This window comes from Xyrauchen texanus, chromosome 2 (assembly GCF_025860055.1).
Source record: "Xyrauchen texanus isolate HMW12.3.18 chromosome 2, RBS_HiC_50CHRs, whole genome shotgun sequence".
NCBI classification, from domain to species: domain Eukaryota; kingdom Metazoa; phylum Chordata; class Actinopteri; order Cypriniformes; family Catostomidae; genus Xyrauchen; species Xyrauchen texanus.
The window spans coordinates 24,114,538-24,129,828 of record NC_068277.1 but is presented as its reverse complement, the minus strand read 5'-3'; the positions used below and the strand labels follow the sequence as shown (position 1 = coordinate 24,129,828).

Below are 15,291 nucleotides of genomic sequence, written 5' to 3'. Positions count from 1 at the left end.
GACATTTTTCAGTGTGGGTGACGCAAGTGGACATAGAAGTGTGTGTCCTTTACTTCTATTTAAGGACCTGAATTTTGTTTACAATGGATTATGCTGTTCACTATGCGTGTGTGTGTGTGTGTGTGTGTGTGTGTGTGTGTAACGAGTGTGTGAGAGAGAGTGAGAAAGTGTGAGAGTTACTGTGGCAGAATTGAGAAAATTGCAGTAACAGCCGGCGCACTGTCCACGCACGCACGCACACACGCATGCACATACATGCACGCACACACACACACACGCACGTATTCCCATTTGTTCCAACCTTCACTGGATTCTCGTCATTCATGATGTCACAGCTTCCAACACAGGCATTCTTAAGACCAAATTTTACTTCGGATGTCTGCATTGCTGATTGAAATATCGTCCTAATCACAGTCTGCACGGACTGTCCGTCATGCGGACATGCATGCGTCTGCTGTTGACTACTAAAAGAGTACCACAAAGCAGTCGTAGTGTGCATGTGTGGAACGAGTTTGTATTCGCACACTCGACCATGAGCGAGATGAGCCGGAATATTGACATGGCTGCCCTATATTCTAATTGTTTGGTTTGAGTCATCTTTTTAACACACTGAATGCAACCCTAGACTTCTTCTACTGAAAAATTGTTCTTGGGTTGGAAAACGATCTCTTCCATACTTCATTCACTGTCTATCATCTGTTATCTGGAGAAAGCATATGAACCAAGATCCCATCTTGCACACCATCCATCCATCTATCCATCAACTATTGCAACACTAAAGGCCCCAGCATACTCACAGAGAGGTTCTTATTCATTCTTCACTAAGAGCCAAAAAGAAGTTCAGAACAGCCGAGTAATGACATACTGTTTGCTCACATTCAGGCAGTGGCCACACTGCTTTAGGAGGCGTTTAAGTATGAGAAAGTACAAGAATACAAATAAAACCTAAACTAATGTGACAATAAAATGTGTTATCAATGACTCCATGCCTCATTCTATATGTAGAATTCAAAAGAGATCAGTAAAAAGAGCTGTTTTAGCTACTTGATAATGATTTAAAGACTATATGCAGTAGATAATATACAATTTGTCATGTTTACATTCTGCATTCATGGTGCTAATATGCTAAAGCTGTACACAGCCATAATATGTGCTGGTAGCCCTCTGTTATTGTAATTTATGATGACACTGATACTACTGCAAAGATGGGTGTATAAAAGAGTGTTAATGGGCTGAATACAAACAAAAGAATGATGTTAGGCATATCTTACTTTGGGCAGATGTTTGACTGGTTGAATGGTTGAAATAGGCTCTTAAGAGTATTTGAGTATATTTGATTCCTTTTGTAGACTAATAAATAATAAAAAAAATAAAATTACATGTTCTTAGAAAATGTCTCTACGTGAACAATCGTACAGATTAACGCCTGCACCTTGCATGCCAGTGTGTTCATGTTGACTGATCTTAACTGACTGAATGGAAATTAGTTTAACCTCAAAGTAGGTGGAGCACCAGGTCACACCAGCCGATGATGTTGATCAATGACAGTACGAAGGTGTATAGCAGCCGGTCCGAAATTTCCTGAAAGTTTGTGTTGGCGAGCTGTTCCGAACCACCAAAACATTCTCAAAAACACATTCGTTTTGGACAGATTTTTTTTATAAATGACGTCACACCTGCATGTTCTTCGATTTTGTATGAACTGTGATGTGGCCTTAAGGGATTGACATTAGAGACATGAGAGGTACTAACACAGTACCTCATAGAAGCATGTATACTGAAAAATACTGGTTTCAAAGTTTGCATTATTTAGATGATATGCTTCTTCATTACTTAAAATTTTAGAATGCACACGAGAGATTTGTGAGTGCAGACAGGAAATTCTGTGTATTGTTTATACTTTTTCTGGACTCCACTTTCTGGACTTTTTCCACCAAAGAAAACAAGCCCACTAAACAAACACAGAAAATGTGCTTCTCACATGCACAACACAGTGTTTGTCCCCATCAGTTTTGTGCAGTAGCACAGTGAGTGTGTCTGAATGAGTGAGTGCACATGTCTGATTATTTCTGACAAGAAAAGTGGTGACCACGTGTACTGTATGTGTACATGACATATGTGTGTGTGTGACAAGGGGGCAGTGTTAATTTGGAAATAGGCCAGCTTAGGCAAATTTTTGTGACATTAGGCCCAGCCCAAGCAAGAAGAGCCCTGGGGCGCGAGCACACACACACACACACACACACACACACACACACACACACACACACACACACACACACACACACACACACACACACACACACACACACACACACACACACACACACACACACACACACACACACACACACACACACCCCTCCTTGATAGCAAAGACAAAGACATAGTTGCCAATCTAAAGACACACAAGAGATTGCAAAAGGAAATCCAGATTCAAGATGCACACTTAGAGAGTTTCACACCTGGCTTGTTTGGAGCATTTGTTTCTGAACCTGGTGCGTTTTCTCCCTTTGTTTAGTCCATTTAGGCATATATGAACATGGCAATCACACTCGGATCCGCACCAAAACAATCAGTCTGAGACAACCTGAACGAGGTGCAATTGCAAACGAACTCTGAAGCCGTTCACTTGTGGTGAGAATGCAAACTGACCAAATGGACCAAATCCAAGCAATATCCCTATAACATATGAACATAACTGAGGGATCTTTGGAGAAGACAAATGTAGATCAGCACTTCTCTGTAATTCATGATCAAAACGTGGATATAGGCCGGCATTAGCAACTTTTTGAAAAATATATACATATTTTTTTTTTTACACAGCTTTACTCTGCTGTTTATGTGTGTGTGTGTGTGTACGTGTGAGAGAGGAAGAGCGAGAGAGAGATCTGTGAGAACAGGCATGTTTCAATGGAGAAATTATGCAAAAGCAACTAATAACGGATAAAAATAACTATGACGAAAACTTTACAACTCATATCCATCCAAGTGATGGATAATTTGTATTTGGAGCATAACCTCTAAATGGCGACGCTCATAAATTCTTTAAAATATGTAATGGTTGACAAATCTTTTACAGGAATGTAATTTTAACTGGTATATCAATAGAGAAGCTTAATCCTGGAACAGCGAACAAACATAGTGGTCAATAAGGGGAAAGCTTGGTCACGTGTGACTTTTATTGACATAGTTTTGGTCCGTTTTGAAATGTTGCCTTGTTAAAGTGAACCAAACCAAGAAGAAAATGCAACAATGTAACAATTTAGTCCCCATTTCAGAACAAAGTAAACGGTCTACAGGTCTGAAAATACCATTAAAATAACAGATTTCTCATGATAAAGAGAAAAAGTTTACTTATACACCAATCAGCCACAACAACCACCTGCCTAATATCATATAGGTCCCCCTCGTGCTGCCAAAACAGCTCTGACCCAGAGGCATGGACTCCACAAGACCTCTGTAGGTGTCCTGTGGTATCTGGCACATCGATGTTAGCAGAAGATCCTTTTAGTCCTGTAAGTTGCAAGGTGGGGCCTCCATGGATCGGACTTGTTGGTCCAGCACATCCCATAGATGCTCAATCGGGGAATTTGGAGGCCAGTATATCACCTTGAACACTTTGATTTCAGACATGCTGTTACTACATGAATATGCAGGTTTGTTTTTAAAAATGTGTAAGAATTATAAGTTGCCTATTTTCAAGAGTCATTATGGTAGCAATTCTGACTCGCTGCACTGTGAGCACGGAGAGGATAAAAAGACGGCAAACAGGTATAAAAACGAAAAAAAAAAAAACAAGAAATAAACATACATATACAAATCTAAGTATATTTGATGTAATGCGAGTTGTGATGTTGTGTGGAGCGATAGAGACTGTTTGAGCACTTTCAGCTTCACTCTCTTCAATATGCTCAATATGCTCAATATTGACACACAATATGTGTCAATCAAGCATGCACACTCTCTAGGTGCTCTCAATATCTCAACAGACACTCATCTCTGCGCTATTCTGTGAGGATCCCAATTTAAATCAGATTAATGTTGGTCACATTACCACTAATCACAGCAATTACATTTTAACCATAACGGCATAGTGTCTTCACGCATTTGCTTAATAATTTGTGATTTGTGTTACAACAAGACGCCAAAGACAGTAAACAAATCCTAGATATCAATGATTTCTCACTGAAGCAGTTTTAGAGCTTATAATGGATATATCTTTTTTATTTTTGAATGTATCTCTGCAGTGTGTGAAGCTCTCATGGTTTTATTGCTTACCAGTATTTTGATATTGACAACAGAACTATTCATAACCGTTTCAAAACAAATAAATGTTAGCAATTCCCAATTAATGTAATTTTTGTAACTTTATAAAAAGGTTCCATTCATTAGCATTTGTTAGTATCATGAACAAACAATAAACAATATATTATTTTTACAGCCTTTATGAATTATAATGGAAGTTAATAAAATTACAATTGTTAATTTTTACTTCATGTTAGCTCATAGTGCATTAACTATTGTTAACTAATACAACTTTTGATTTAAAAAATGTGTAGTATATGTTGTAACTAACATTAAGTTCATTAGTTCATGTTAACTACAGTAATGTTGTTAAATAATGTTAAAATAATTGAACCTTTTTGTAAAGTGTTACCGTAATTTTACTGTGTGGGGTATAAACATATAACTGCACAATATAACTTGCAAAAGTGTGGCAAAAGGCACTTAAATAAAAAGGGTATCGGCCGATCTTTGAGATCGTTATCGGTCTCAAATTTCCTGATCGTGCACCACTAATTTTAATGTTGTGGCTAATCAGTGTAAATACTGTGTAATTACACAATCTACATTCTGAGTTCAGAAATACACTGTGATGGTTAAACACTAAATACACATGCACACACACACAGCTACACAAACCAACACAAGCTCCCTAATTTGGAGTTTATGATCAGTCTTTTGTTTGTGAGGAAAATAACACTAATGAGCTTCACCTCACTGTTACTTTAATACAACCTGCTGTCCCCAGTCACACACACACATAAACACACATCTATAAATCAACAGTTGTATAGACAATAATAAAACACATCACCACATAAAATGTTTGTTCTCTACAAACATTAACCAAAGTAATTACAGGAAAGACAAAAATGCACTGCATATGAGCTTTCAGAAGTTCAAACTGTCTCAAACATAAGAGAGAGAGAGAGAGGGGAAGGGATGGAAAGAGAGGAGCAGATGAACAGATTGAGAGAGAGTTGATATAAATGAAGGAGAGAATTGAGGGATGGAGGAAAAAAGAGGAAGTGCTCGTATCAGTTGTACCAGCTGCCCTCAGATCATTACTGAGGGGATCTCCCAACAGACACACACAGTCAAACAAAGGACAGCACAAACAACCAGTGAATGAGAGAAAGAAGTGGGTGTGTGGTTTGGAAACCTCAGAGAATGGAAGCTAATAAATAAATATAAAGCTTTTTCCTTCAAGAAAAGCTGTTTGTCTATTTAAACAGAACTATAGTAGAAGTAACACTTAAAATGCTCTCTTGTGATCTGAAGACAGAATATATTTTGTTAAACTGCTGAAAGTAACTATATAGATCAGCTCTCTTTTTACACCAGGAACAGAAAAGATGATTTGAAAACATATGCACAAACAAATGAAAGAGATTTTTAACAAGATCACAAAAGTGCATGTGAGATTTATTCTCAGTATTTTACACTACATATTTCAGCAGTATTTATTTTTTTTTACTGCACTTTTTAATCTTTTTGTTATTTTTTATTATGTATGTGTTGTTTTGCATTATTTTCTTTGTATGCAGCTTTGTCGAAAAATCTGTCAAATGCTTTGGCAATATGAATATTTTGTCAATTACTTGTTAAATTATTTGTCTCATGAGACAGAGAGATATACAAGCAGGATTTTTTCACCCAAGGTTCACCAAATCCTAGTTCAGCCAAAGAGAGAGGAGAGGGAATAAAAGCAGTGCAACACACACACACACACACACACACACACACACACACACACACACACACACACACACACACAGAATATCTTGCTGGTCTCTTTCTTTGCTAGTTGTTAAAGCAGTATTAATATTCATGTGGAGGGATGTTGCTGTCAGTGAGGCAGTTTTAAATGAACGCTCCATCCTTGATCCAATCCATGGGGTCTCTCCTTATCCAATACAAGAATGTGACTTCAAGGCCTCTCTCTCTCTCTCTTTCTCTCGCATTGCATACTTTCCCCTTCATTTTCCCCCATCCTAACCTCTCCCCCTTTCACCCCTTCATTCCTAATTATGCAGACTTGTAGCTTGTGAGTGTGTGTGTGTGTGTGTGTCTAGTCTCTGTTTGATTTTGCTCACAGACAAGAATGGATCTGCCTTGATAAAGATGGCTGTTCAGAAAGAGCCACAGAGGGAATAATATTACCTTGATCCCCCCCCCCCCCCTCCTCCTCTCTTTTTAATTTTTCTCTGTCCTTCTCGGTTTTTGTTGATGAGGTGGGTGTGATCATTTGTTTTTAACCTTTTATTTAGAGGGAGAGTAACAATAAACTAACTTCAAAAAAACATGTTATCTGAAGATAATCACACTTGAAAACCTTGACTAAAGATGGCTTGAGTCCTCAGACATTAGCTGAATCCAAAAAAAACATGTGTGTGTGTGTGTATATATATATATATATACACACACAAAAAAATACACAACAAAAATAAAATGTCTTGCAGAAAATAAATGTAAAACATATTTAAAAAGACAGAATTAATGCAGAGCACATCTTTTGGCTTTCATAATATTCTTTAGTGTGCTTCATTTTAAGGTGTAAAACAGATTGTTTGTATTACCACAAGTGATTATCGTCAAGCAACAGTTTGCAGATTAAATTTTTTTAATCTTTGTCATCTTTTGTGAACCATATGTCGCACTTGTTTAAATAGTGCTCCCTTTCATTTTCTTAACTTTTCTTTTGATCACGTCAGCAAAAAATCATCAAATGATGGAGACATAATATGTGCGGTGTAGTCGAGTGCACCTCAGAATGTTAAAGAGATGATCCAGGTTTCTGGATCACAGTGATGCTCTACCGACAGAGTGTGTCAATCAGATCACTTCTGGACTTCTACATCCTTTGCTGTAGAGCACTCAGAACCGGCCCGCAAAATCAGAACTGCAAAGAATAGCACGATTGCAGCATTGCCTGATCTTCATAATTCCTTTAGTGAATCTGGCATTAAACCAGCGCACGCAAATAACTGGTGAATTCATTCCCTGCTCATGCCTGGTTTCAGTTTCACGTGAAGCGTGCCCACTGATAGATACAGTCACGTTGTGCACATCGATATTTACATATCATGATATCCACGATATACCAAAATCTCTGTGGATTGAAACTTTATATTGTCATCACAATGTACTGTATATTGTCATATAACACAGCTCTAATAACAGGGGCCAAGCACCAGCATGGCAACCACTGTACAACCTAAAAATCGCACAGAGCAAGCACAGACCCAATTGTCCCTGGATGGATTTGAACCCACGACTTTCCGTTCCACAGTTCAGTGTGAAGCAAAAGCATCTTTGGCAATCAAGATGGAAATATCAAGTACGTTAATCATTCAGTATACCACAGGTATTCAGTTAAAGTTCCAATAGGTCAGGTCTCTACATTTCCTTCCCAGCAAAGTTTCGGACAGTCATAACTTACATGATTTCAGTAGCCAAAATGGCTAGTATGGCTATGAAATGATATAAGCAGTGTGCATTTTTGTGGGATTTCTTTCTTGTTGTAAATTTCCAAGTTGGCAGAAATAATTCTTTGTAAAAGAATGAAACAATAATTCCTAAATAGACAAAATCGTCTCTCCAGAACTGCTGTTTTTCCAGTTTACACCAGAGCCCAGTTGCAAGAAATCCCTTAAGTTAAGGAAACCCTAAGTTATAATTCTAAGTCAATTGTCACTAAGGGTTTTCTTAACTTAAGGGGTTTCTTGCAACATGCTGCCAGGGCATTACAAAAAGAATGGGGGGCCCAAAGACACAGTCAAAGCAGTGGGGTCTGAGAGATCTTCTACAAAAAGAATAAAAGATGTTATTTGAGTTTATCAATCGAATGAACTTAGAATCGAATGCACAGAAAATCAACTGTTGGTTTTTAATATGAAAGTGCAGTCCAGTATTTGAGTTTAAGTTCATTTAAAGACATTGATGAACAGGAGCCCATGTAGTTGAGGTATCCCCAGAGAGAAATATGTGAAAATGAACAACAAACAAAATCACATTTTACACCACAACAGTGCAGCATAATGTTAGCTATGGGCTGACTGTCAAATATTGGAAGCATTTGTTTCATTATAAACAGCTGACAACTATATAATAACTCTGTAGGCCTATTAGTAATTTTAAAGTTTAGAGTTTGTTGTCTTTTCATGTCATACTAGAAATGATGCAATCTCAGAATTAATTTCACAAAATAGTCAGAATATTCATATAATTAATATTGGAGTCAGACAGACTTTTATTTACTTTTATTCAGAGCTTTATTCTCGTTCTCTACAGTGTGCTTTATCAAAAGATGGTGGTATCATCTATATTGCTGCTTCTTATGTGTCTCTGTTATGGTCGCTTATTGTTAAAATAACAGTTTCAGCCACTATCTACTTACATCAATATGAGGGAGAGAGGCACCTGTAGCGCAGTGAGTGAGAAAGGGTACAGATGAATCGAGTTCGGTGCTAGAAAACAAATCTCTCAATCTGTTTAGAAAGAACTGAAAATATGAAGTGTACAGCTATGAAGTGTGTGGTGTGGGACTATTTCATCCATTAAGACAACATGGTCTGAAGCAAACTGTGCGATACAACATTAAAGTTCATAGCATGTCATAGCATGAGTACAGTGCAGTGCCATATCCACAACAAACATTCGCAAGCCTTGAAAACTTCATAGGCCCACAACCCAGCATTTCATCCATGTTTCAAGACAGTGTGAGGAAATCACACAACGGATGTGTAGGATGATCTTGAAGGACAAGTTGGCCATTAGCTTGGTCACAAATGATTTTCAATGAGACTGGAGGCAAGAAAGAGGAGCGGGTGCAATCCCCTGAAACTTGCGCACATAGAGATGGCGTATCTTAACTGTTTGTGTGTAGGCTAGGGTTGCGTGGTTTACCAGTACTAACAAAGTACCGCGATACCCAACACTTTTAAACTGTACGATATCATCTTGTTGCTAATTTTAGTACCATATTACAGTATGCCGTCATTAGCTAAATGATATGAGATGCGACAAATATTTGATTAAATTAATGACAATTTGAAAATAAAATAAAAAAACCTGTGGATATGGCCAAGTGTGAACTTTAAACAGCAGAAGTGTGAAATTTTATTAAATAATATACAGTCATATGCGCTGCATGCTACAGAATGAACAAGAGGCTCTGCTCTGCCATATGATTACCACACACACACACACACACACACACACTGCTGGCGCTTAATTCTCATGCAGTGTGTTTAGAGCATAAACTGCTGATAACACTTAAATGAACTCCTCGGGTGCAGCTCCGAGATTTTAGCTCGAGAGTCCAGACAGAAGTATCCCAGCATTAATAGGAAGTTTGATATAAATAACCAGTAAAAACAGGAAGAAAAAAAAAAAATCAAAAGGTGTGTCAAATAAAAGTCTCTATTTAAATGGATGCGTGAAATTGAAGACAGAAAAATATAACTACTTTATAAACATTTTATATTCAAAAGTAGCAATAATACTCATAATAATAAATATGTAATATTAAATGGTTAAATAATAATAATTATTATGTGAAAGCAATATCACAAACGCAAGCAGCCTTGTGCCACAGTTAATCTGATTTTCTTTCATTAATGGTTTTATTAATACTGTGAATCTCTGTTGTGCAGCATTTTGTTTTACCAAAAATAAAATTGCAATTTAAAAAAAAGAAAGTTGATATGCTAATTTTATTTTATTATAACTGTATGCATCAATTTGATTAAACACCATTTAATCAAAACATTTAATTAAGATAATTAAAATTGAATCCAGAAAAATAAAAATGGAAAAACACAATCTGAATCTGTAAGACTTTATGCAGTTCTTTTAATCAAGTTAACAGAAATCTATGGTAAATCCTTATTTAGATACGTAAACATGTATGTGTGTGCATGAGAGTGAGAGAGAGAGAGAGAGAGAGAGAGAGAGAGAGAGAGCTTGTTCTTTCTCATTCAACAGTCAAACACACACACACACACACACACACACACACACACTTGAGTGTACACTTGTCCTCAGCGGTTTAGGTGTATCCATTCATTCTTCACTGAGCCACTTACCTCAGAACTCCCCTGTCTCTTTATCTCCGCTTGGTGAAATAATGGTCCTGCATTAGCTGGATCGGCCTGTTCTAGAGCAGACAGCACTCTGATCAATGCCCCACCAGCACACACTGACACAAGAGACAGTCCACCTCTCACTTCCTCTCTCGTGCTCTTGTGTCCATCCCTTGTTTCTTTATATCTTTCTTTTGGCCTCTGCATGTGATCATCTGTTCTTCTTGCCAACTGCCTTACACCTTTTTTTTTTTTACCAAGCCTCCGTCTCTCTCCTGCTTCCTCTCTCTCTTTCTTTTGGTGGACCCCCTTTCTAATAAATCTCATGAATGGTTCTCTCTCAGTAGCTCTCCTCTGAACACGTCACAGTAATTACAGCACTCATATAATGGCGCCATCTAGACCTACACCCTGTGTGTGTGTGTGTGTGTGTGTGTCTGAGATAGAGCCCTTGAGGGGGCAAGAGAAGAGCTGGTTATTGATTGGAGGTCCCTGTATGACACAAAGGCTTTTGATTTCTCTAGTAAAGCACTAGCTCTCCCTTGTCCTCCAAGCAGTATTCTACAAAATCAAATAGAGTCAACTATTGACTGCTGCTCACCTATAATGTCACAACTATACACTTCTGACTGTTTCTACACACTCACATAAAGAAATGTATAGGCTGTTTTTTTTAGACTGCACAATAAAAAGCACCACATGCATCACAAAGACTGGATCACACTATTTGTATTATTTTTTCCTCAATATTCAATTGGTAAACAACACATTGGTCAATTTAAAATGTCTAAAGGACATTTTTCTTTAAATCATGTAAGATGTGCCTAGCATGCCACATATGTCTTCTGGAAGTAACATTTGTTGATTGAAAGCTGCCAAAGTCTTTTTTCCCTTACAGCAGCAAGGCAGGATATACATATGTCTAGCACCAGATGTAATGTGGGGCACATGCTTATTAAAGCAGCAATGAAGAATGAGACTTCATTATGTGGTGCAGTGTTCAGAATATTCCAGATACATACAGGTATCAAAGGATAGTCACTATTAGTCACTAAACTGATTTTTCAATGGCCGATATGGGTAAATAGATGGCCGATGACCAATACAATGCAGATAAACTGTATGTGAAATAGCTAGGCTAATGCAACTTAATCATGTCTAATGACTATAATATAAAAAAACCCTCAAAATATCAGCCATGCAGATATGTCAGTATATTACACTATTAGTGGTCAGCTGAAGAGGTTTTATTTAATTATTTCATAGACTGATGCCAGGGGCATAACTACCCATTGTTGAGGGGAATGCAACATCAATGATGTTTTACACACACACACACACACACACACACACACACACACACACACACACACACACACACTGCCTGGTCATACAATGGTCCTGCATTAGCTGGATCGGCCTGTTCTAGAGCAGACAGCACTCTGATCGATGCCCCACCAGCAGACACTGACACAAGAGACAGTCCACCTCTCACTTCCTCTCTGTTGTACTCTTGTGTCCATCCCTCATTCCTTTATCTCTTGGCCTCTGCATGTGGTCACCTGTTCTTCTTGCCACCTGCCCTCCACCTCTCTTTTCTTTAACCAAGCTTCCATCTCTCTTTCTTTTGGTGGACCCCCTTTCTAATAAATCTCATGAATGGTTCTCTCTCAGTAGCTCTCCTCTGAACACGTCACAGCAATTACAGCACTCATAAAATGGTGCCATATAGACCTACACCCTATGCGTGTGTGTGTGTGTGCGCGATAACGTCCTTGAGGGGGCCAGAGAAGAGCTGGTTATTGATTGGAGGTCCCTGTATGACACAAAGGCTTTTGATTTCTCTTGTAAAGCACTAGCTCTCCCTTGTCCTCAAAGCAGTATTCTACTAAATCAAATAGAGTCAACTATTGACTGCTGCTCACCTATACTGTCACAACTATACACTCGTGACTGTTTCTACACACTCGCATAAAGAAATTTATAGGCAGTTGTTTTTATATTGCACAATAAAAATGCATCACAAAGACTGGATCACACTATTTGTATAAGGTTTTGCTCAATATTCAATTGGTAAACAACACATTGGTCAATTTAAAATGTCTAAAGGACATTTTTCTTTAAATCATGTAAGATGTGCCTAGCATGCACATATGTCTTCTGGAAGTAATATTTGTTGATAGAAAGCTGCCAAAGACTTTTTTCCCTTACAGCAGCCTAGCAGGATGTACATATGTCTTGCACAAGATACAATGTGGGGCCCATGCTTATTAAAGCAGCAATGAAGAATGATCCTTCCTTATGTGGTGCAGTATTCAGAATATTCCAGTGACAAACCGGTATTAAAGGATAGTCACTATTAGTATTACTGATTTTTCAATGGCCGATATGGGTAACTAGATGGCCAATGACCAATAAAATGCAGATAAACTCTATGTGAAATAGCAAAGCTAATGCAACTTAATCATGCCTAATGACAATAATATAAAAAATGCCAAATATCAGCCATGCAGATATGTCAGTATATTACACTATTAGTGGTTAGTCGATATGGTTATATGTCATTCTTTTATAGACCAAAGCAGATATCTACAGTAGATAGCAGAGTGGCCAAAGTAATGCCCATATTTGTATCTAAGTGGACATAATTATTGGAAATAGCAATAATCTCCAAATGCCAACTATTGACTATGCAGATATATCAGTCTATTACACTCTTAATGGTCAGCCAATATGGTTTTGTTTCATTCTTCCATAGACTAAAGCTGATATGTAGATAGCAGAGTGACTGATATAATGCCCATATTTTTATCTAAGTGGATACGATTACTGGCAATTATATAAAAATATCAAATATCAGCCATGCAGATATATCAGTCTATCACACTATTAGTGGTCAGCTGAAGTGGTTTAATTTTTTATTTTTTTTCATAGACTGATGCCAGGAGTGCAACTACACATTTGTTGAGGGGTATGCAACATCAATGTTGAAGAAGGTAGAAAAGCGCAGCAACATTAGTTATGGTTAGTAACAGAGAAGCCCATTTAGGTTGGACATGGCGAAGGGTCAGTTAACAACTTTTTTAACAAGCATTTCTCTCTAAATGTGAAGTGATTCCCAAACATACAGAGACTTTTTGCATAACCGTGATAGAAAATATACTCGAAAATGAAATGATATTTATGTTAGCTGGTCATCTTTACCTCTCTGCAATGTTAAATATTGGTTAACTTCAAGCCTTTCTTCAAGATTTTCAGTTATAAAGGGATAAAATAAGCCTACCAGTCACTCTTTATCCACTTGGGCCTTGTTTTCTTCATTTTAATGCACTGTTTTTAATTTCCTACCTTCCTTTTTCTGTTCTGCACCCCAGAACGCATTCCCCTTCTGACCATTTTTTTCATGTTACTTTCAGAGCAACATCAGTAGTCAGAGGGCAGGATTGGAAGGGTTACTTCTGAAATTAATTCCACTACAGATTACAGAATAAATGCTGTAAAATGTAATTTGTAACATATTCTGTTAGATTACTCAAGGTCAGTAATGTAATCTAAATACTTTGGATTACTTCTTCAGCACTGGTAGATTTTTTCACTTGTTTTGAGTATAAAAACTCTGCAAGTACAATAAGCCAAAATACACATGTTAAAAATACATTCCAAATACAGAAACTAAATATCATATGCAGTGTTGTTTCTAAAACAAAATAAATCAAATTGATCTTGTTTTATGGATTTTTAGATATTATTACAGGAAAACAATACAAAAATGATTATCAAGAATAAGATTTTTGTCCTAATATCAAACGTCTTACTAGAAAAAAGATATTATGATCCAACGTGAATTTTCTTGAAAAAAATATGAAAATATTTTAAATTTTTTTTAAAAATATAAAAAAATATGATCGTGCCTGATAACTATATGATAAAAATATGATCGTGCCTGGGCAGTGGAGGCTCAGCAGTTGAGGCTCAGGGTTACTGACCAGAAGGTCAGGGGTTCAAGCCCCAGCACCACCAAGATGCCACTGTTGAACCTATCTGCTCCAGGAGAGCCGTATCATGGCTGACCCTGCACTCTGATCCCAGCTTAGCTGGGATATGTGAAGAACTAATACATTTCACTGTATATATGCAAAAAACTGTGTGTATAATGTGTGACCAAAATAATGGATTCTAACATGTTCTTGTAAAATGCCTAGAAATAGCATTTTAGCTTAGCGTTAAGCTGACAATTTACACAAGGTTTATTTCTATTTCTTCTACTCCAAACTTACTTCTCTGTCTGCTCGTATGAATGTAATGCATCATAAGAAAGTGTAACTTGCTCATACAAAATTCATTGAAATTCATTGAAATCATGTCTTTCAGACTATGCTCTGTCCTGTGACAGATGAGTTTGGCTCATATGCAAAAATTCAGAGAAAACCTGATGAAAATGCAGTAACTACAAAATCCACATCAAAATAATTATATGAATGGATGGACAGACGAATGGTTAAATGGAAAGTAATGCCATGTCAGCACCAGTTATTTTCAAGACTAAATTTTAGAGTAGTTTAAAGCATAATTACAAAAAAAAAAAAAACTATCACAGCACTGTAAAAATATGGAAATAAAAGAGATGTAAGAAGTGAAGTGAAGATAGCATCTCTCAGCGACACTGAATGTACAACAGGGGAAACAGAAGCACACGTCCTGCAAAACATTGTATACAGCTAATGCTGCGAACAGTGCCATTAGCTTATATCAGTGGGTATGGTGCTTTACAATTTAGGTCCAGTATTTTGCGAACACAAACAGCAAGATTTTGGGGAGCTGAGGTGGAGGGAGATATTTGATGAGCGGGAAGAGGGTGTCTGTGGTACATTAACAAAAGCTACATAGTCACTGCACCACCAGGCTACTTTATGGGCAC

General features: G+C 37.4%; 1 protein-coding gene across 2 annotated transcripts in view; it reads right to left on the bottom strand.

The window, feature by feature from the left end:
* LOC127619649 (mastermind-like domain-containing protein 1) overlaps nucleotides 1–15,291 on the bottom strand; it is a 97,185-nt gene that overhangs the window by 63,514 nt on the left and 18,380 nt on the right. The window contains exon 1 of one of the 2 annotated variants that reach the window (XM_052092610.1): nucleotides 10,377–10,774. The exons of the other annotated variant lie outside the window; for it this stretch is intronic. Coding sequence (XP_051948570.1) covers nucleotides 10,377–10,700 — 324 coding nt within the window. The 5' untranslated portion in view covers nucleotides 10,701–10,774. Of the gene's footprint in view, nucleotides 1–10,376; nucleotides 10,775–15,291 lie in introns of those variants that run through there. 2 annotated transcript variants of the gene reach the window in all.